Source organism: Amborella trichopoda, chromosome 2, assembly GCF_054954075.1.
Source record: "Amborella trichopoda isolate Santa Cruz 75 chromosome 2, AtrichopodaSantaCruz75HAP2 v2.0, whole genome shotgun sequence".
Lineage (NCBI taxonomy): Eukaryota > Viridiplantae > Streptophyta > Magnoliopsida > Amborellales > Amborellaceae > Amborella > Amborella trichopoda.
Genome location: NC_142337.1, coordinates 18,568,721 through 18,591,439, shown reverse-complemented (window position 1 = coordinate 18,591,439; position 22,719 = coordinate 18,568,721). Strand labels below are relative to the sequence as shown.

General features: G+C 38.3%; 1 protein-coding gene across 4 annotated transcripts in view; it reads left to right on the top strand.

Moving 5' to 3' along the window:
• The first annotated feature begins 14,950 nt into the window (after window positions 1–14,950).
• Window positions 14,951–22,719, top strand: part of SS3 (starch synthase 3) — a 94,444-nt gene continuing 86,675 nt past the window's right edge. For 2 of the 4 annotated variants that reach the window (XM_088859908.1, XM_088859910.1), the window contains exons 1-3: window positions 14,952–15,261; window positions 17,279–17,342; window positions 17,634–18,923. In XM_088859908.1, coding sequence (XP_088716034.1) covers window positions 15,148–15,261; window positions 17,279–17,342; window positions 17,634–18,923 — 1,468 coding nt within the window. In that variant the 5' untranslated portion in view covers window positions 14,952–15,147. Of the gene's footprint in view, window positions 15,262–17,278; window positions 17,343–17,633; window positions 18,924–22,719 lie in introns of those variants that run through there. The other 2 variants (XM_011629300.3, XM_088859911.1) reach the window with 2 other exon arrangements.

The following is a 22,719-nucleotide window of genomic DNA, read 5'->3' as shown; positions in this document are numbered from 1 at the left end:
ATACATGGGCTATGCAAGTTGAGGCATCCTAGACCATAAACATCATGGCTAACTAATCTTGATAGGCCTCATATGCTAAGCCATGCATGGTAAGCCCTACTCATTTTTTGGCATTTTACGGCCGCATAAAATGCATTTTTTTTTTGTGGGAGTTCATCTAGGAAGGTGCACCGCTTGCAAATTGTGAGGTATTTGAGATATTAGATCCAATAAAGAAACTTGGTATTGATTACAAGCAAGAGTTCAATATAGCCAAGCGAAATTTTCATATCAAGACTTTTAAGGTCAAGTTTTTTTCAAGTAACCAAACAATTAACAAGCGTAAAAATGATAATCTAAGTACCATCATGTATCCAACAAACCATGAGACATCCATATTAATTGGTGTATTTTTTGTTTTTTTACTTGAATGGCTTCTAAAAATGTGATCGCAGATCTCACTAAAGGCGAAAGTTGAAAGGGAGCAATTTTCCTATGTGGCATAGGAAAATGCATTATCTTCTAATGAGCAAGGTACACTTGAACACCTAACTACCATTAAGAAAAAACTTAAACAAGGTGCTACTGAGGAACTTCTCCATAAGTATGAGGCATGTGACAATGCTGACTGTAGCACTCGCTTTATTTTTCTAAGTGCTATGGTTGATGACCTCATTCATGAATTCGAGGGATTCACCCTGGCGAAGGCCATGTGGGATGCGTTTCAGCGGAAGTATGTTGGCACTTTAGATGCTCGGTTACGAGCCTTATCTATGGATTTTGAGACATACAAAATGCCTTCTAATGTGTCTATAGTAGACCATGTCCGAAAAATGTCTCAAATGATATGTGACCTAGTTGCAACTTGAAATAAACTTAGTCACGAGCAATTGATGCTCGGATTGCTTAAGTCTCTTCCAGAATCTTGGGAAAATATAAAGTCATTGATGTTGCATAGTATAGCTGTAACAACTTTTTCCCAACTTTCCCATCACCTTGAGATAGATGATAAGTTTCGCTCATCTTTTAGAGCTGAAACTGCTCTAGTTGCTCAATTAAGCAGGCCTCGAGGTCGTAAACCTCGAGGTAAGTTTAGGAATGGGGCACCTCAAAGGAAGAAGCAATCTAAGTAAGAGGCTGAGGAAAAGAAAAAGGCCAAGCATAAACGCGGGAGGCGCACAAGGGACAAATCTGAAATAACTTGCTACAATTGTGAGAAGAATGACCACTATGCACATGAATGTCCTGAACTTATGAAGGTACGAACTGATTTCCCTAGCTATGCAAATGTTTGTACTCAGGTGTTTGTTGCTCATTCACAATTTACTAAGTAGATTGTGGATTAAAGAGTGATAAGACATATAACAAGGAATTGAAAACGGTTCGTTGAGCTCCAAACTTTGCCGGTTGGAAGATAGAAGATCTTCATGGGGAATTGCGCATCAGAGAATGTGCTAGGGGTTGGAACTTACCAACTGCGATTTCGAAGTGGCTGAACCCTTCTTCTCCATTACGTCCTTTCTGCTCCTGAAATGAAAGAAAGTCTGATTTCAGTTCTATGTCTAGTTAGAGACGGTTGCTTTATCGATTTCATGCTTAATTATGCTACATTTACATTTCTAGATGATTTTCACTGTTATGGCTAAATATTTAATGATTTGTTTGTTTTGGATAATGATGATATTAATTTTCCCCTTCCTTTTACCTATATAACATCGTCATCCTTTTCCACCTCTTCTATTACACACAACATAATGTGGCATGCTAGGCTTGCCCATATAGGAAAAGATAGGATGATCTGATTAGCCAAAGAAGGATTGTTGCCTTTATCCAAAATAGACTTGCCTATTTGTGAACCATGTATGGCTGGAAAATCAACTAGAAAGCTATTTCCTAAAGTAAAAAGAGCAATTAGTCTTCTAAATATAATACATTCTGACATTTGTGGTCCATTTAATGAGATGGCCCTTAATGGTTCTGGTTATTTTATAACATTTATCGATGATTACTCTCACTACAGGTATGTATACCTAATCTCGTATAAATCGTAAGATATAGATTGCTTTCGTCATTTTATGTTATAGGTTGAAAATCAGTTGGATAAAAGAATTAAGGTTCTTCATACTGATCGAGGGCGAGAATACTTATCTTATCAATTTAATAAATTTTATGAGAATAAGGGAATCCAAAGACAAGAGATGATGTCCTACACTCTGCAACAAAATGGTGTTGCAAAAAGAATGAATCGTACTCTGTTGGACATGGTGAGGTCTATGATGGCTCATGTCAGCCTCTCAATATCATTTTGGGGAGATGCACTTCTTACTGCGATGTATGTCCTGAATAGAGTGCCATCAAAATCTCTTCCCAAGACCCCTTATGAGTTATTAACAAGTAGAAATCTATATCTTTCTCATTTATGTCATTGGGGGTTAGCTGCACATGTTCACATCCCTTCTCAATTGATAGGGAAACTAGATAAGCGGTCTTTCGAGTGCATTTTTGTCAGATATTCTGAGCACTCGAAGGGATGTGTTCTGTCAAGAACATGATGGTGGCAAGATGAAGGAAATAGAATCTCGTGATGTAGCTTTTATAAAGACGAAATTCCCTAACAGGAAGCAGTCTCGTATGTCTGAAGAGCTCTACGACGAGCTTAAATCTCAGACAGACATTGAGATGATTCCTTTACTGGAGAGTAATAGTGGGACTTTTCCCATGATTGTCAATGATAGTGGCAGTGAGCCATTGGCTGAGAATGAGCATATGACCCATATTGAATCACCGACCATGCTAGAAACATCTATTAAAAGTGAATCGCAGGTCGAACTTCGAAGCAGTCATTGTGGGAAAGTTCCTCGTAGACACTTCGAAGTAGAGGGTCTCATATGCATTTCACTTGATACTGATGAGCTTAGATCATTCCAAGAGGCCTTGAATTCTCCTGCTGTAGACCAGTAGAGGTCTGTCATGAAAGACAAGCTTAGTTTTATGGAGCAGAATCAAGTCTGGGAACTTGTGGATCTGTCACCTAATAGAAAATCAATTGGAAACAAATGCATCTTGAAAATCAAGAGGAATGCAGATGGAACTATAGATTAATATAAAACCCGCTTAGTGGCGAAAGGGTTCACCCAAATTAAGGGAGTGGACTACGATGAGATATTCTCTCCAGCGGTGAGAATGATCTCAATTCGCTTAATCCTAGCAATCGTCACATATATGAACCTTGAACTCTTTTAAATGGATGTGAAAACTGCTTTTCTAAATGGTGACTTGTTGGAAGGGATCTATATGGAGCAACCGAAAGGTTTTGTAGCCTCTGGCCTTGAGCGCAAATTGTGCAAGCTCAAGAAGTCCATATATGTTCTCAAACAATCATCAAGACAATGATATATCAAATTCCATAGGGTTATAATGACTTATGGTTTTGAAATACTTCAAGAAGACCATTGTATATACATTAAGAAGTATAAGAAAAGCATCAAGATATTGTCTTTGTATGTTGACGATATTTTATTAACTAGAAATGATTTTGAGCAACTTGTTGCCACGAAGGAGTGGTTGTCCTCTAAATTTGAGATGAAGGACATGGGTGAGGCGAGTTACATACTCAGTGTTAAGATACATCGAAAGCGTTCTCAAAGGTTTCTTACTATGTCACAAGAAACATATATCCAATGGATTCTTGAGCGATTTCATATGCAAGACTCGAAACCCATAGATACTCCAGTTGAGAAAGGTCAGACTATAAGTCTTGACATGTATCCGCAGACAAAAGCTGAGAGGAACAAAATGTCTCGTGTTCCATATGCAAGTGCAGTTGGTAGTTTGATGTACGCAATTCTCTGCACGTGTCTAGATATGGCCGATGCAGTGGATCTCATTAGCCGATATCAGAGTAATCCAGGACAAGGTCATTGGCAAGTAGTGAAGAGGATTTTTTGATACCTTCGGGGAACCTCGAGTCAAATGATATGTTTCCAAGGAAACGAATTGCGGTTACAGGGATATAATGATGTTGATTGGGCAGCAGACCTAGATGATCATAAATCGACTTTAGGTTGTATCTTTTTGCTAGGAGGCGGTGCAGTCTCATGGTGTAGCAAGAAACAATCATGTGTCACTCTCTCCACTATGGAGTCTGAATACATTGCTTATAGCGGAGTAGTACAAGAAGCCATATAGTTGAGAAGATTCCTAAGGAACTTGAGTGTTTTCACGACTGGTAATGAGCCTGTCACTGTACTTTGTGATAATACAGCAGCACTTGCTTTTGTAAAAGACCCAGAGTATCATGGAAAGTCAAAACATATTGATGTTAGATATCATTATATTCGAGACATTATTGCACATAAACAAGTGGTGTTAACTCATATTCCTACAACTGAAATGGTGGCGAATTGACTAAGGCAATTGTCAGGGCCGCACTTCAGATTCATAAAAGAACTATGGGCCTCATGATCCTATGAGTTTAGAGGATCTTAGTACATTATTATAAGAAATATGGATGTTATTTTGTGTTATGATGGATTGTTTGTGCATTTTAATTCACACATAACAGAGATTATCATTTAATTCGTCGGTAGGCTAAAGCTCACTACTCGCATGAGCTACACTCAATATCTGGGATATTGGAGGATGATATATACACATGGTGTATTTATCAGCTCGACCAAGGGTTTGAGATGAGATTCCATAAGGGAATTGATATAATCTATTTAAATTAATGTCCCAAAGATCATGTGACCTACAAGTAGTTAGGGATGAACATCAGGGATGTTCAAGTTGATGCATGGATGTGATTGTGGAGCGCTAGATGGCGACCGGTTGCATGGCCGCAAAAAGACTATAACATGCATGGTGTGGATTTCGACGCACATTTGATGTGATCCACCATGACGTGTGATTCATACCACACGTGTTATATTAGTGACCAAAACACCTACTGGTGTGGAAAAAGATAATCATGTTCCTTTTTACCATTGTGGGAGGCTAATAAGTAGGTGACCCATGATGCTCTCATAGACCTTAGACTGCATTAGGAAACTTTACTTCGATCATTCACTTTGGCATGTACTCCTTAGGGTCAAGTATGAGACTCGTTTGGAACATTGCTGAGACAATGGTCAAGATCAGAGTAGAATAATGTATATTTTAAGGGAAGACCATTTGATATCACACTCTGTTTTGGTACCACAAGAAAACAATATACATTACGTGCACATTGAATGTAATTGTGTATGAATAGGCTAAGTAATCTTCTGAGTTAGGCTCATGAGGGATTAGTTGAGAACTTAGTCTGGTATGGTCAAATCGGGTCTAGAGCAAGTGGAGAAGTTTTTTGTTTTGCAGGTATTGGAGAGATGAGGTGTTCCTTGTCAGTTGGTTGGAAACTTGGTATGGTAATATTTGCTCAGTAGGTCGCACACCGCATTTTCCCTTTGTATAAAAGAATACTCACGATGCGATAATGAACGACAACTCTTATTTAGGCATGTGATAATGAACGACATACGGGACGAGTGGGAGATGTAGACATGAGGGCGCATCCCTAGTGTGAAAGAACACCCAAGTGGACTACACTCCTTTCATATTTGACTTACGTTATAACATGAAGGGAGGTCGAGAGAGTTGCACCTCTACATGTGGGGGTTACCTTCCCGTGAATGGTATGCACCATGCACCATAAGGGTGCCCATTCATTCATGAGGAGGTTGCTCCCTCATGAATGAGAGGCCCCTTTCTATCATTATAAAAGGGAAACGAGTGGAGGTCTCTACACACACCACAACGTACAAACGAGAAAGGTGTGAGAGCCCCTATTGTGAGAGAGAAAGTGTGAGAGAGAGTGAGTAAAATCCCTCTCCCATTAGAGTTCTAAGGAAAGAACCAACCCTGAGAGATAGAGTTGTGTGTGAGAGTCGATCTAGAACTGCGCCTATCACATTTTGTGAGAGTGTTCCTAAGCTTCCACCTCGCTCGGGATTTGCGGTGTGAATCAGATTTTGATAGCTCTAGTAGTTGTCAAACGTGCCTATAGGAGTTGATCAATCATCTCCACAAATGTTCATCAAAATTGGTGTGCGAGCACTCAGGTATGATACATGGTTTCCTGTTGTTTTATTTCGCTTCAGCTTCAGTCACTGGATCGTATTTTTTTCCAACATTGGTATTAGAGCCATCGTGGAATCGGGTTCCCAATTGTGCCCGCATTATCGTTTCCGCCTTACTTGTGAAGGCTTGGCTATAGTTGGCCTGTGATGTTGCAAGTGCACATGATGGTTATTTTAAGACCATGTGCATTATGTAACCTTATGTACCGACCACATAGTCGTGTTGACCTTATACATGGGCTATGCAAGTTGAGGCATCCTAGACCATGAACATCATGGCTAACTAATCTTGATAGGCCTCATATGCTAAGCCATGCACGATAAGCCCTACTCATTTTTTGGCATTTTACGGCCGCATAAAATGCATTTTTTTTTTGTGGGAGTTCATCTAGGAAGGTGCACCGCTTGCAAATTGTGAGGTATTTGAGATGTTAGATCCAAGAAAGAGACTTGGTATTGATTACAAGCAAGAGTTCAATGTGGCCACGCGAAATTTTCATATCAAGACTTTTAAGGGTCAAGTCTATTTCAAGTAACCAGACAATTAACAAGCGTAAAAATGATAATCTAAGTGCCATCATGTATCAAACAAACCATGAGACATCCATATTAATTGGTGTAGTTTTGTTGTTTTGACTTATATTAGCTTCTAAAAATGTGATCGCGGATCTCACCAAAGGTGAAAAGTTGAATGGGAGCAATTTTCCTATGTGGCATAGAAAAATGCATTATCTTCTAAATGAGCAAGGTACACTTGAACACCTAACTACCATTAAGAAAAAACCTAAACAAGGTGCTACTGAAGAACTTCTCCATAAGTATGAGGCATGGGACAATGGTGACTGTAGCACTCACTTTATTTTGCTAAGTGCTATGGTTGATGACCTCATTTGTGAATTCGAGGGATTCACCATGGCGAAGGCCATGTGGGATGCGTTTTAGAAACAAACCTTTGCATGTTGAGAACTGCAGAGAATCGAAGATTGTAAATATAACCATAGTCTTCAATGATTCTAAGAAACCTGCATAATGCTTATGACGTCAATGTCCTGGTCATTCAATAAGGGTTATGCTCCTTTTCTTCTTCTTTTTTTTCTTAACTTTTACTGGTAATTCATGTTCTTGTGTTGCATTACTTAGTTTCCTCCATTGCTACCAAAATTCTATGAATTTGCCCCATTGAGAATAACTTTGCTTTTAGAATAAACTCGTGTGCACCTGCTTAGTTGTGAACCAGACACTATGGCTTAATGGACTACAGAAACCTCAACTCATTAGGGCCATGATCATTCTTTGAAATTTGTGGAGAGAGAGAGAGAGCATGAATACATTACTCGAAAAGATCCTTAAGAGGACTACAAGACCTTGGTTGAGAGCGAAGTAGTTTACATTCGTCGAAGTAGCCTGATTGGGTCATCTACAATAAGCTTTGTGATGACCCCAAAGGAATACATGCGAAGTTATTGTTATTAATCCAAAACAAATAGTTAAAAGCAAAACATTGAGACCATCATGGTAATTAAAATACTGTGATACACCATGTGATCATCGTAATATTTTAAGTACTGTGATACCTCTCATAGTCATCACAATATTTTAGTGCCTGATACCTTCATAGTCATATGACTACCGTAAAGGTTATTTAGGTAAAAAAAAAGTGAGAAATGAAAAAAAAAGATATGGACGAGGTTTAGGAAAGTATAGGTTTTTTTTTCTAATAAGCCAAAAATTAAGGTATATTTCTGATAATTTCTCTTAATTCAAAATGCATGAGAAGTTAATGCTATTGGGCCAAAATGGCTAGTTAAAGCAAAACATTGAGACGATCACAGCATTTAAAATACCATGATACCCCCTGTGTTAATGAAATCAATAATAGAATAATTGTTTCGTATTATACACTTCAATAATAGTTTGTGTACATAATATATACATGAGAATAATAACAGAAATTCCTAATGATATGGAAGACTAAGTCATAACAGAAGTTCCTAATGATAAGGAAGACTAAGTCTTGAGTTTGAATGGCTCTTGGATGAGGTGATGATGTATATCCATAACAATCCCAAACCGTCTGGTCCCCTCTTTGAACCCAAAGGTTTAGTGAAAATGTTGGCCAATTTAAGTTTGGTGGAAATATGAGATGTTGAAATGAGGCCAGCTTGAATCTTCTCTTTGATAAAATGGCAGTCGATCTCAATGTGTTTCGTTCTTTCATGAAACACAGGATTCGCTGCAAGGTGGAGGCCAGCTTGGTTCTCACAGTAAAGATGCATTGGTTGTCGATGAAGAACCCCCAAATCTGAAAATAAAGTTAGTTCCTAAGCAGTGGTCACCATTGAATGGTATTTTGCTTCTGCTGAAGATCTAGATATTGTCGTTTGTTTCTTCATTCGCCATGATAGTGGGCTGGTTTCAAGGTATGTGATGTACCCTGTCACAGATATTTGAAAGGAATTGTTTACTGATAAAAAGAGCCCTTGACATGGGATCCTTTAAGGTATCGAAGAACACGATGGGCAGCACCAAGGTGTTGCTCTCTTGGTTGGTGCATGTATTGACTGAGAATGTGGACAACAAAATTGATGTATAGTCGTGTTATGGTGAGATAGATCAGCCGCCCAACAAGTCTTCTATATGATTTCGAGTTATCGAGTAATTGTCCATCTTCAGGAGAGAGTTTCAAATTATGCTCCATAGGGAGATATACGGGTTTGGCTCCCAAAAAACCGGTTTCTTTGAGAATATCAAGAGTGTACTTTTGTTAAGTGAGCAAAATTCATTGAGGTGACCTAGCCATTTCTATCCCAAGAAAATATTTCAACTTTCCCAGGTCTTTGACGTTAAATTGTTGTTGAAGAAAATGCTTTAGTCGATGAATTTGAAACTCATTATTCTGGGTGATGATGATATCATCAACATCCACTAATAATACAAGGGTGATGAAATTTCTAGATTTGTGAGTGAACAACGAATATTCTATAGGTGATTGCTTGAAGCTAGCTACAATGAGGGTATTTGTAAATTTCTGAAATTAGTTCCTTGAGGCTTGTTTCAGCCCATAAAGAGACTTACGAAGTCTACAAACTTTGTTCTCCCCTTCTCGAGCAAATCTCGGTGGAATTCTCATATATACCTCTTCATGTAAATCACCATGTAAAAAGACGTTATTTACATCGAGTTGGTCAAGATTCCAATTGTGAGAGGCTGCAACAGCGAGTAAGCATCTCATAGTAACCAACTTAACGATGAGGGCAAAGGTTTCATGGTAGTCCAATCCCTCTGTTTGGGTGTACCCCTTTGCAACCAAACGAGCCTTATAGCGCTTTATGGTTCCATCAGCTTTGTATTTGATTTTGAATGCCCACTTACATTCAATAGGGTGTTTTCCATGGGGCAGTGGCTCTATGGTCCAAGTCTTAGTAAATTCAAGGACCTTAATTTATGTTGCCATAGTTTCACACCAAAGAGGATCTTTAAGAGCCTGAGAGAAAGTTTTGGGTTCTTCTTTGGAAGAAATAATGGAGACAAAAGCTTTGTAAGTTGGTGAAAATTTTGGACATACGAGAAAAGGTTCAATCGGATAAGGCTTACCTGAAGATGGCGTGATGGAGATGGCTTCTTGCTATGATGGATTGCAGCTTCCAACAGAGCAGACATAGTCTTGAAGCCATGCTGATCTAACGTGTGGACGAGTAGATCGACGAAAGGGAATATGGGGTGATGAGGAATCATGAGTGACAGGTTGTGACTCGTTGTTTTCCGAGTTTGAATGGTTATCTCCTTCGGTAGCAGATTGGATGGATAAGGTTGGTTGGTTGTTTGAAACAACAAAGTCAGTATATGTATCCAATTCTTGCACGGGATTGGGCAAAACAATATGAGAAGGATGTGAGTTAGATGTTTTGTTTTTTAATGGAAATATTTTTTCTCAAAAAATAACATCACGGCTCGTGTATATGTTGTGAGTATCGAGATCATATATCCTATGCCCACGTTGAATTAATGGATACCCAACAAAATTAAATGCTTTGAACATGGTGCAAATTTGTGTTGTTCAATGTCACTGTTATGAACATAGCAAAGACATCTAAACACGTGCAGATGCTCATATTTGGGTGGGCTTTTTAGGAGAATTTCATAAGGAGTTTTTCTTGAAATAATGGGTGTTGGCATTCGATTAATGAGGTAGCAAGCGGTTAAGACACATTCACCCCAAATTTGATAGGAAGGTTTGCTTGAAATCGCAAGGCACGTGGAACCTCTAAGAGGTGCAAATGCTTGCGATCAGCAATACCATTTTGTTGTGGGGTATGGACACAAGTGTGTTGATGCATGATGCCATGATCATGGAACATATTTTGCATGACAGTGGATAAAAATTCAGCTCCATTATCGGTTCGAATTTGGTGAACTTGATGGTGGAACTGAGTGTTTACGATGATAAGAAAATGACATAAGAATTTGTAGGTTTCAGACTTGTATTTCATTAAGTCCAAGTACACCGTGAACAATCATCTACAATGGTAAGAAAGTAGTGTGCTCCTGAATGTGAAGCAGTGGGATAAGGACCCCAAATGTCACAATGAACTAAATCAAAAGGAATATCACTTTTATTTGAACTAGAATAAAAAGGAAAACGAGACTGTTTTGCAATAGTGCAAACATCACAGAAAGGGATAGAATATGTAGGAGAACTAACATTGTTCAATTTGAAATTGGACAACCTATTTTGAGAAGAGTGACTGAGTCTTTGATGTCAGATTTCTAAAGAAGCAGTGGATGATTGAGTCACAACAGCAACGACAGTTTGGTTGGAAAAATGATACAATCTATAACGCATTTCCGCCACTCCAATTGCCTCTTCGTGGTCAAGTCCTGAAAAGCACATAAGGTGGGAAAGAAAGTAATGGCACAATTAAGAGAGTTAGTAATTTTACTAACAAATGGCATATTAAAGGAGAAATTGGGTACACGAATAATATCTTCAAGTATAATAGAAGGGGATATAACACTCTTACCAACATGTGTAACTTCTGTGCTACTGCCATTTGGTAAACAAACCGGTTTATTTTGATGGTCAGTAGGGGGCGACATTAAAGATGACAAGTGAGGTGTGAAATGATGAGATGCACTTGAATCTATGACCCATGAAGTATGACATTGTTGAGAGATAGAAAGACAAGAGTTTATACCTGCAAATTTTACAGTATGAGAATCAAGGTTGAGCATGGAAAGAAGTTGTTGATATTGGCTCGTGGTGAGAGGTGGAAGAGATGGTGTTCCTCCATGTTGTGAAGCCTTTTGGAAAGAGTTGGTAACAAGGTGAGAACTCACGTTGTGAGCGTGATTTTTTCCTCTTTGTTGACGGTTATATTGCCCATTGGAAAAATGTTTTGGATGACTGTCGGGACAACCATGAATCTCGTAACAGGTATCTCTGGTGTGACCTAACTTTTTACAGTGATCACAGTAAGGCCTCCCTTTTGATCGAGTAGGCCCTTTGCCTTGAATCTATCCACTATTAGATCTGTTGACAACAAAAGTAGTTGTGTCTAAAAGAGTTGACTGGCTTATCTATAAGCTTTTGTGTTTTTCTTCTTGAAAAACAAGAGAGTAGGCCTTCATTTAGGCCCATGAGAAACTGATATAGTTTTTCAGTTTGCTGGTGTTCTTGTAGCTCCTTGAAAGAACCATAGGTGCAGTTGGATACTTTGGAATATGAGCTTAGCTCATCCTATAAGACTTTGAGAGAGGAAAAATATGTAGCTACAATTAGACGTTTTTGCTGTAATGTAGCAATTGAACGCTTGATTTCATAAATCCGTGGTCCATTTCCTTGAGAAAAGCGGTCCTCAAGGTCCAACCAAAGATCACGTTCAGTCTCTGCATAGACCACACTGTTGGCAAGGTCTCTCACAAGACCATTGTACAACCATGACATAACCATGAGATTGCATCTATCCCATGCTCTAACTTCATATTATGGACTAGACGGTTTGGGATGGGTACTGTCAACGAAACAAAATTTATTTTTGAGTCTAAGAGCCACTTTCATTGCAAGTTTCCAAGTGCCAAAGTTGTCACTAGGTTTTATTGCAAGTTTCCAAGTGCCAAAGTTGTCACTAGGTTGTGAGACGATAATGTTACCTGGATTGTCAGATGGATGCAAGTAAAAGTAAGATGATGTGCTTGTGATAGGAGAGATACTGTCAGTTGGTGGTGACCCATTCGTTGGAGTGGTGTTGTCCTACTCTGGGGTGGAGCAAGGAACAACAACAAAGTAGAAGTTAGCAGAATGTAGATGACCAGGCGAGTGGATACCTCTTAAAGGTTGAGGGAGAGAGAGAAAAGACAGCAACTGAGAGAGAGAAGACAAAAGTTTGGATCTTTAGATAGAGAGATAAAGAGATTGATCAAAACTCATTACAAGATGGGGAAGACGCATAGTATGGGAGCTGGGCGCAGGCTCAAAAATCATCAAAGAAGAGCCATCTTGGCAACGAGTGGAAGAAACTGGGGGGACTAAGGACCAAACACCGCTATTGGAACCGCGGAGCAATGACGGATCACCATCTTGCTTATCAACATGGAGAAACAGGGGGGATTAAGGGGCAAAGAGCAATCTAGAGAGAGAAAGAAGGAGAATGAAAGGGAATGCAACAACACAGGAATCTTTTAGGTTGCTATGGGGTCCCTATCTCTCTAAAAAAAAAATAAGTTGGAAGGCTTGCTGTTTGGGATGAAGTGGAAAGAGCCTAAGCAAAACGAGAGAGTAAAAAAAAATAGTGGTAAGAAAAACACAACCCACTCACTGTGAAAAGAAGAAACTTGTTGAGAGCAAGAGAAGAATCAACTGGTATATTGGCTATGCCACCAAAGTTGGTGCCTTGCCGAGCATTGTGCAATTGGTTGCAAGAACACTGCCCCTAGCAGGAACTAAAAAGTCCCCTGATAGCAGAGATGAACTTGAAGGTGTAGCTTCATCAACCTCAGCAAAGTCAAAGCCTTTAAAGAAGAAATCTATCAAAGTCCTCCAAGAAAGCTCGGTAGGCAAGTAGTATCTGCTGAAACAATGGTTTGGGGGAAAGTTTTATTGGTCAAATGAAATGGTACTATATCTAGAGAGAGAAAGCCCAACAAAATGATACCATATCTAGCGAGAGAAAACCCATGGACGTTTAGGCTATGATACTATGTTAATGAAATCAATAATAGAAGAATTGTTTCGTATTATACACTTCAATAATAGTTTGTGTACATAATATATACAAGAAAATAATAACAGAAATTCTTAATGTAAGGAAGACTAAGTCATAACCGAAGTTCCTAATGATAAAGAAGAATAAGTCTTAAGTTTGAATGGCATTTTAGTATATAATACTTTCATGGTCATACGACTACGGTGAATGTTATTTAAAAAAAAGTATAAAAAAAAAAAAAGGTACAGACGGAGTTTAGGGAAGTATAGGTTTTTTTTTTATTTCTAAACAGCAAAAAATTAAGATATATTTCTGATAATTTCGCTTAATTCAATTTTAAGCCCTCTATTTTTTAGGTTTTTTTGGTTGGACCTGTGAAATTTTATATCCAATATCCATATCTAATGTGGATTTCTGCAAGGAGATTACAATTGAATAGGTTATCGCCCGATGCACAAAATCTCATCCCAAAAGGAAACCTATATGCTTTCAAATGACGAGGTTTTTTCAATTCGAATGCGTCTTCTTTTAGAATTACATTTACGGCTGAATTTTGGATCTAAAGTTTTACAAGCAACATGATCAAAGGACAACAGATTTTGAACCTTAGGTCTTTTAAAACTTTATTTTTGGGTTGTCCTCTTTAGTTCTTAGCCGATTATCAAATGACAACCAATTTTTGTGTTGCAAAATCATGGATGTAAAACATAAATGCATTTAGCGCAACTTGGGATGTGCTTCATGTTCTAAAACCATCTCTACGATAAATGTTTGGAAGGAGATACCTCATTTAAACTTATTGCTTAAAAAAGTCATTGCTTAAATATTTTGATGGAGTTATAGTGCATAAGGCAACACACCTAGTCAAATTCGGTCTTATTAGAAAGCCCACCTCAAGTATATATATTGGACTTAAAATTTCATAAATTGATAATCTTAATCATCACGACCATAAATCTCAAAAAAAATCACGACCATAAATCTCAAAAAAAAGAAGAAGAAGAAAAACAAAAAGAAAAGATAAAGGTAACATTTTTGATGCTTCCCTATAAAGTTCCCCCTCTCCAACCATCCATTCGGAATGGATGGTTGAGATGATCCCAATCACAATCTCACGTCCCTGTACTCTTTTTTTCTTTTTTTTTATTTTTTTTTACAAACTATTTTAACGCTAAAATTTGAACATCCACCTTTCTCTTCAAGTTACACCTATAAAAAATATTATCTACAAAATAAAACAATCAAAATACTTTCGATAGTTTTAAAAAATGTATTTTGATCATTATATTTTATCAAAAAATTATTATTAATGTTTTTTTTCAATAAACCCCATTAAACTGATTGTACGTACGAAGTTTCATGTTCATATAATTGATAAAAAAACCTAAAAATAAAATAATTTGAAGTGTCGAATTTAAATCAAACCATCGCAGACACTCAATTGAACGACTCCATGGGGAAGCATATATATATATATATATAGCTTGCTTCGTCCTAGGTGTTCCATTTTCCAAGTTGAACGTTGAGATCTGGGTCCATCCGTTGAGATACGCTAGTACACGTGGCATTATTCTATAGCCTGACAACGTAAGGCTCTTGGGGAAAGGTTAATGCTCGCTTGGATAATTGGTGGTATTAGTATTCGAGGAATTCCAATTAAAATTGTACGTTTACGCATTTAAATGTACAGTATACTCCCGTGAGAGCATAAAATAGGCGAACTGCATCTTTTTTTGCTTGTCATCGAATGCAAAGCTCCGTTCGTGATTCAATTCTCATCCCTCCGCAGTGGAGTGTGAGAGAAGAGCGAAGAGCGAAGAGAGATTGGCAGTAGAGAGAGAAGATCATCAATGGAGATATGTCTGCGACCCCCACGGCCATGGAGTTGCAGAGAACCTTTCTCGGAAGGGAAACTTCTGAAGCTCAAAGTTTGTCCTACTTATGGGCATCATCAACCATTGCATGTACCTCCTTTTCAAACCCTATTTTTCACGTTGATACTCTGTAAAAAAAAATTATATTCAGACTTATCAGTAGTGTTCTTGTATCCTAGGTATTCTTGTGATCGTCTACTCCATCTTCAATTGCAATATTTTGAGTTTGGGATGAAAAATTCAGGGATCAATTTCTTTTTTCTTTGCAAGCTGTAATATTTTTTGGAACTCGGTTTCTGGTTACTTTCTTCCTTTTTTTTATTGATATTTCATGAAATATATATGATTTACCAATCAAGTTTTTGACAGTGCTGATGCCCATTACTTGTGCTGCTTCGGATTGATGCTTTTCAAGTGTAAATAAAGTATTCTGAAATTCAAATTTCTGCTTCTTTTCTAAGAACAGTGACTAATGCAGCAATTAGATATGAAATTTCCATATAGATCACTTGGTGATTGGTTTTTCTTTTGCCCTTTTCTTTAATTAATTGGTGTTGTAAGACTGGTTCATTGGACTTTTTCAAGTACAAAGCAGTCACACTGATTAGTTACAGAATCCTTGGTTAGAAACTTAGAATACAATAGGTCACTTTCTTAATATGGATTGCATCCCAGAGCTTTTACCATGGACCATAGTCTAGCGGATTATGGCTTGCTTTCCTTCCTCATATATTTACAATTCCAGATCATTTGAGATTGATGAGTCAGGAACGTTGCCATTTCGTTGAACGGGTTCTTAAACATCTTGTCAAAGTTCAAACACAAATCATCATCTTCTGAGCCTTATACCAACAAAGTTCAAACACAACTGCATTGCTTAAATTTTTTATTTTTTTTTGATAAAGTTAACTGTTTCATTGAAGAATGAATGAAGTAAATACAAGTATTGGGAGCGTCCCTTACAAAAAATTGGGAGCTACCAGAACCCTGACGGGCAAGGTAATCCCTTTACATGAAAGAAAAAACCAGTCCAGTCCTGTGACAACAATGGGTTGGCTTAGCAAAAATGGTGAGAGGGTTTATATAACACCCTATTTACAACATAAATACCAGTGGTGAGCTAGAAAAGAGAGAGAGACCCTGCAGCTAACTTTGAGGAGGTCCAAGACTGTTTGTAAGATCGGCTCCGTCATTGGCCATGAGATCTGCGAACGCGTTGGACGTCCAGAAGGTATGCCTCCAAGAGACGTGGATATCCCTGCAAATGAATTCAATCTCATCAAAGATCGAAGCTATATACCAGGGTGGTTTAGACTTTCCAAATTCCCAAGATATAATGTTGTATGCGCCCCCTTCAGCTATCAAGTGGGATCCTCAAGAGGGATTAAAGCGCTTGAGCCCTATCAACAGTGCCATCGCTTCAGCATGTTGTGACTGTATGGCCAAGGGGTATGTGAGCAAAATATTCCTCTCATGATCTTGGAATACTCCCCTGGCCCCTGCTCGCCCTGCGTTGCCCCTTGAGGAACCATCAAAATTAAGTTTGATGGTTCCTCTCGGGGGTGGTTGCCAGTTGTTGGTTTTTTGAGTTTTCCTTGGTTGGTGAAAAAGGATGTTATCCCAATGGCTTACAAAAATGTTTGTGGGTGTGCCCACAATGACTTTGTGATTGGTTGCCCAAAAAGTTACCAAAGTCTTAACCTTGTGGAGAAGTGCAGGCAACTGTTGATAGCTTCCCTGGAATATCCTATTATTCCTCTCTATCCAAATAACCCATATAAGCGAAGCAGTGGCAGCCTTCCAAACTGCATTGCTTAATTTTGTTTCAGTTTTTTGAATGGAGTCAATATTTTGAAAAACTATATTCAGAAAACTTCATATTCCATTGTGGATTTTCAGTGCTCGATGAATCTGTTGTTTCTTTCTTGGTTACAAAGAGAGCGGTCTATCAAGGCCCCTAACTTGTTTGAAGTTCATTATTAGATTGCCTATGACTCTTTGATTAGTTTCTGGATGGTTTCTGGGTCTGAATATCTTATCCTGAACATTAATCATCATTCACTAATAATTTTATCATTTCCCTCTTGTTATTTGGATTTTGCTACAGCTGTCACCTTGGCGCAAAGAACCCACATACTACAGGATACCTTTCTGCATTCTAATACGTGCAGGTCAGTGACATGTATGAATGCATTCTTTATGCATGGATAATTTGAATGTGCCCATATTATACTGTCACTATTTAATCAATGTGCTGAATGGGTATAACAATAATGAGCTGCACGGGTATAACAATAATATGCTGTCTACTATGTTTTGGGTAAATATAATATGCTGTCTACTTGCAAATAGAAAAATTATAACTTAATATCTGACTCTTTTTGTTTAATCTGTTCTGTAGTATATGCCTTTGCTTTCAGTTCGACAATTTTCACACTCCCCAATTCTTTTGCACCTTGTAGATTATTCCAGGAGGCGACAGAGAAAGAGCCCAACATCTAAGTCCAAGGGTCCAACCCATCCTGCCTCTAAGGGGTTCTACCGGGGTCCTATGCCATTGTCACAGGCCAAAACAAGTGGTCAAAAGAAGGTTCAAATCGTCAAGGAAGAAGAAGAGGACCCTGATATTTCAAATTCAAGTGAAAATGTCGACAGTCTAGAGGAGATGGTGCAAGCTTCTTGTGAGAGCAATTCCTATCTTGGTCACAACAAGAGGACACATGAAATCAAAGAAAATGGCAGTGAAACCTTGGGGACTGAATCTGTGGTGATGGATGGAGAGAAAACAAGGCTTGTTACCAATTCTAAAGACGTTGAGGACGTGGAGGAAATAGGTGGTGAGATTGGAAGTAGAGGGAAACAGGTTGATACAAAGCTTGACAGTGAACAAATTATAGGTCGAGGAGATAAGGGAGGGGATGAGAAGCCAGGCATGGGAGGGGCATCTGAAGAAACAAATTTGAGGGCTCAGGAAATGGCACACAAGCGGCTGCTTGCTGATCTTGCAGACGAGAACCGCTTAAATGGAAATAAAGTGTTTACATACCCTAAAGTGGCAAAATCAAATCAAGATATTGAAGTCTTTCTGGACAGAAGCATGACCTCTTTGGGAAATGAATCAAACCTTTATATAATGGGAGCATTTAATGATTGGAGATGGAAATCTTTTACCAAGGAGCTGAGCAAAATGGATTTTCCAGGGGATTGGTGGTCTTGCCGAGTTCACATTCCAAAGGAAGCATACAAGATGGATTTTGTGTTCTTAAATGGGAGAGATATATATGAGAATAATAACTCCAAGGATTTTGAAGTACCAGTTGAAGGTGGCATGGACACCTTTGCTTTTGAGGATTTTTTACTTGAGGAGAGGAGAAGGGAGCTTGAGAAACTTGCAGCAGAGCAAGCTGCGAAGGAAAGGAAAGCAGCTGAGCAACGCCGACTAGAGGAAGAGAAGGCTGCTAATGATGAAGATAAAGCACAAGCAAAGATTGAGGTGGAGAAGAGGAGAGAAAAGATAAACCATATAAAGCATAAGGCTGTTCTGTCTGTTGATAATTTGTGGTCTATGGAACCTTTTGAGTTCAAAGGTGGGGACAAGGTTAGATTATATTACAACTGTGCCTCTCGTCCGGTTGCTCATTCCAAAGAGGTATGGATTCATGGGGGTTATAATAATTGGCAGGGAGGTATATCGATTGTTGAAATCCTATCCACTGCTGGAATAGAAGATGGCGACTGGTGGTATGCGTACGGTATGCATTTGGACCCACTCTTCTTAATAGGAAAAAGATATGAACAATTATATTATTTCTAGGTAATATTTCTTCAATGCAAGTATCATGTTGAGAGAAAACGTACAAAAATCTAATGTAATCAACAAAAGAAATATGAGATGTTCATGTATTCCTTGATAGGTCATGGCATTTTCTTCGTATGGATACTTGCATTTCCTTTTGTGAACAAATTCTACTTATTTGATGTTTAAAGAGTACAAACAATTTATTCAGCTGAATGAGCAAAGGAAATTAGTAAGGCTCAGACCTTAGCAAAACTAGGGTATATCATGTGCTGTAAGGATTTTTAGGTAGAGGATATTGCTTGAAGACAGTGAAAGAGGGCTTGCAGCTAAGAGAGTGCATTAGAGGGTTGCACGTGAGTGGATTTGGTAGTGGGATTATGGCCATTTTTTTTGACAACCAATCTGCAATATTTTCCAAAGAATCCCATGTTTCACAAGAAGTATAAACATACTGAATGACAATATCATTAATTTGGGTTTGATCAAAGCCAAGACTGTTATTGTTGAATATATTCCTAGTAAGGGAATTAGTAGACTTCCTTGTGGGGGTGTTCTGTCAAATCTTTTGTGTGCCTATGTGCATATTTTAGGCTCGTACCCTTGTGATGTAAGGTCTTATGACTGGTGCTTGGACTTTAGACTTTGTTTTCCATTTGTTTTTGTTTGACATGTATTTGGCCATACAGTGTAGCCTTTAGGCCAAGAGGGAGTTATTGGGATTAGTGTGGCTTACATGGCCTTACCCTCAACTTATGTACTCAATGATGTATTGCTAAAAGATGTTTATACGCATAGCCAACTGTGTGGATGTGGGGAGAGGACATTCACCAATTTTGGGGGTGCCAATGAGGAGACATTAATCCGCTTAAAAATCTCATTTGGACTAAGGGGCTTGACAAGATGATGGGAAAATTTTCATGGGCCACATGCTCGGATAATGTGTTCATGAAACCCTATGAGTTGAAAGAGCTGAGCCTCATTCTGTGCTGATAGTAAACGTTACAGGCATTGCCTATTCAAGCCATATCACCAACTAATGTTGCCTTTGGCTTCAAATGTTTGAGTGCGTGCAGGCTAGTACTCCTACTTGCTTGATAAGGAGAAGGCTAATGAGGAGAGGGCCTTAAACCCTTGACTTGTCACCGGACATCCACCCAAACATGTGCATTAGAGCGACCATTGCCCATTGATGACAAGGCACAAGGTCAGCATCAATGTGGCTCGTAGTCCCAAGGTTTGCAATTGGACTTGAGTGCAATATGATTATTAACCACCATTCCTTAGGGATGCTGGCTATAAGATACCAATCATTGAGCCTCCTCTACATTAGGGGTGATCATTGATGTGTTGTGGGCCAGTATTCCTACACATGTACTTGTGTAGAACAATTAAGCCTTGGAAACCTGGTCAGAATATGCATAATAATCATTAGTATGAAACACATAAAATTGTTGAGAATTAAGTCAAAATGTTTTAAAGTGTAGAACATATTTGTTATAAGTTAAAATGTATTAAGAGGGAGGACATGTTCGGTGTTTCCTAAGAAACTTTGGACTAATATGGAATTTCATTACAGCAAATCAATGTCAATTTTGTTGGTATGTGTGATCCATGTCGGTGTTAAGAATATGTACTTAATATATAATGTACGTTGTAGTCATTTTATATTTGGTTTGTACAATGTTTTTATATTCATCATTGTCAAGGGCATAATGCAAATATAATAAAATAACTTAATGAGAGAGGCACACATCCCCAAGTAAGATCTCAAGGAGGAATTGCATGCACTCTTTTCTCGCTTGTTCTCTTTCTCTCCTTGTCAAGCTTTTCTATTATGGTATGAGAGCTAGTTCGAAAACCCTAGTTCTTCAAGGCCCTTCAAGGATTTTCTGCCAATCATCTTCAAGGCCCTTCAAGGATTTTCTGCCATCAATCTTCAAGGCCCTTCAAGGATTTTCTGCCAACATCTTTAAGGCCCTTCAAGGTTTTTCTACCAATAATCTTCAATCTTCTATGAGCAAGCATCTACCATTTTCTTTGAACTGCTCTTAACAAACAACTTCCATTATTCTCCACATGAACCCTAACTCAAGGTTATGTATCTTCTCTTCTCCTTTTTTTTGATCAAGTTAACTGATGTAACTCCTCTTCTCTTAAACCCTTTTTTTCTCTCTACTCACCCCTTTTCTTCTATTATTCTAACTTTCTTGTTTAAAACCCTACATTTCCTCCCTCAGAAGGCTAGATTTATTAGATTTAGTCCACAAATTCTCCCTTAGGAATAAATCATCCCTTGGGGAGAAATGGTATATTAGATTAGTCCCCATACCTTCCCCGCCCAAGTCTTTCTCTCTTTAAGGCTTCACTCGCCTAATTTCCTCTCTCTAGGGTATCACACATCTAGCTTTTCAACACATTTTCCTCTTGAAAAAAAAAAAATCAAAATTTCTCCTTCTTTGAAACATCCAATTTCATAACACAGAAATCCATCATTGAAACCACTTTTGTTCATGGTCATAAACTTCTGGGACATTTAAGTAGTTCTTCAAAACCCCTTCTAAACTTCTTATCAAAAGTGATATTGATGAAACTGAAAATACAAAGTCTCATTCACAAACGTTTCATGTGAAGAATAGGTTGCTACTGATCAAGGGAAAAAAGGGTAACCCCCACCGCCCCCCCAAAAAAAAAAAAAAAAAAAACCCAAAAAAAAAAAAAGAAAAAAAAAAAGAAAGAAAGGGAAAAGAGGGTTTAAGGGGGCAATCTAGCCTCCGAAACCCCCCATAAAGCATAAACCTCATTAATATCAAGGGAGCTTATGGGTTTTGGGATTTATCATTGATCTTTGGCTGCTCTAATGGAATCTGATGATTAATGGGGAGCAATTAATGGTTAATTTGAGGAATTGAGTTGTGATTTCCACTAATTATTTCAAAAATACGGCTTTCTTTATTCTTTAAACGTGATTTTGAAATGATCGTTGACGATACTAGTCTCGATGATCTGTGGTACTAAATGTGTGTGGGACACTCACAAATTAGGGTTAGTTGCATGTTTTGGTTGATTGGGAGATAATTATAAGAAAATTAAGAAATTTTGCTAAACCCCACAAAACATTATAAGAAATTTGACTAAATGTAAGTGCAATATATGGTTTCATATTGCACAACAAAGAATTTGTGTTAAAAAGTTAAAAAATATTATGCATATATGTATTTGAAGTGATTGGAATATTGTTGTTTGAAATAAATAGACTATAGCGCAAAAAACAAAAAATGTCTATGTTTGAATTACATAGCCAATAGCCAAACCCCCCTCCCCCAAAAAAAAACAAAAAAAAAACAGTTTCTGGGCACCTGCTTGGGCTGTGCGGCCAAGACCCTTGGCCGCTTAGATGCCCACCTTGGCTTTTGTTAACATTGCACCCATTGTTACTACAACATGAATCCCTTTTCCATAGCCTACACCGAAACACACTGAGGATCAAGATTCTCATAACATGGTAGTAATGTCCAGCAACCCTGCAACATTTGATTGTGGACATGGATGTGATAGTGACAATAGAGGTTGTGGAAAAACATGCTGATTTTGTCCATTTTCACATAATCAAGGGCATCGTGGCCTTCTTCCTGTGCTCAATTACTATCCACAGATTGCAAATCCTGGGTATGGCAGGGTGGCATGTCAAATCCGTGGTCAACAAAATCGTAACACGGTAGACTGTAGTGATGCCAGACCATACTCCAGAA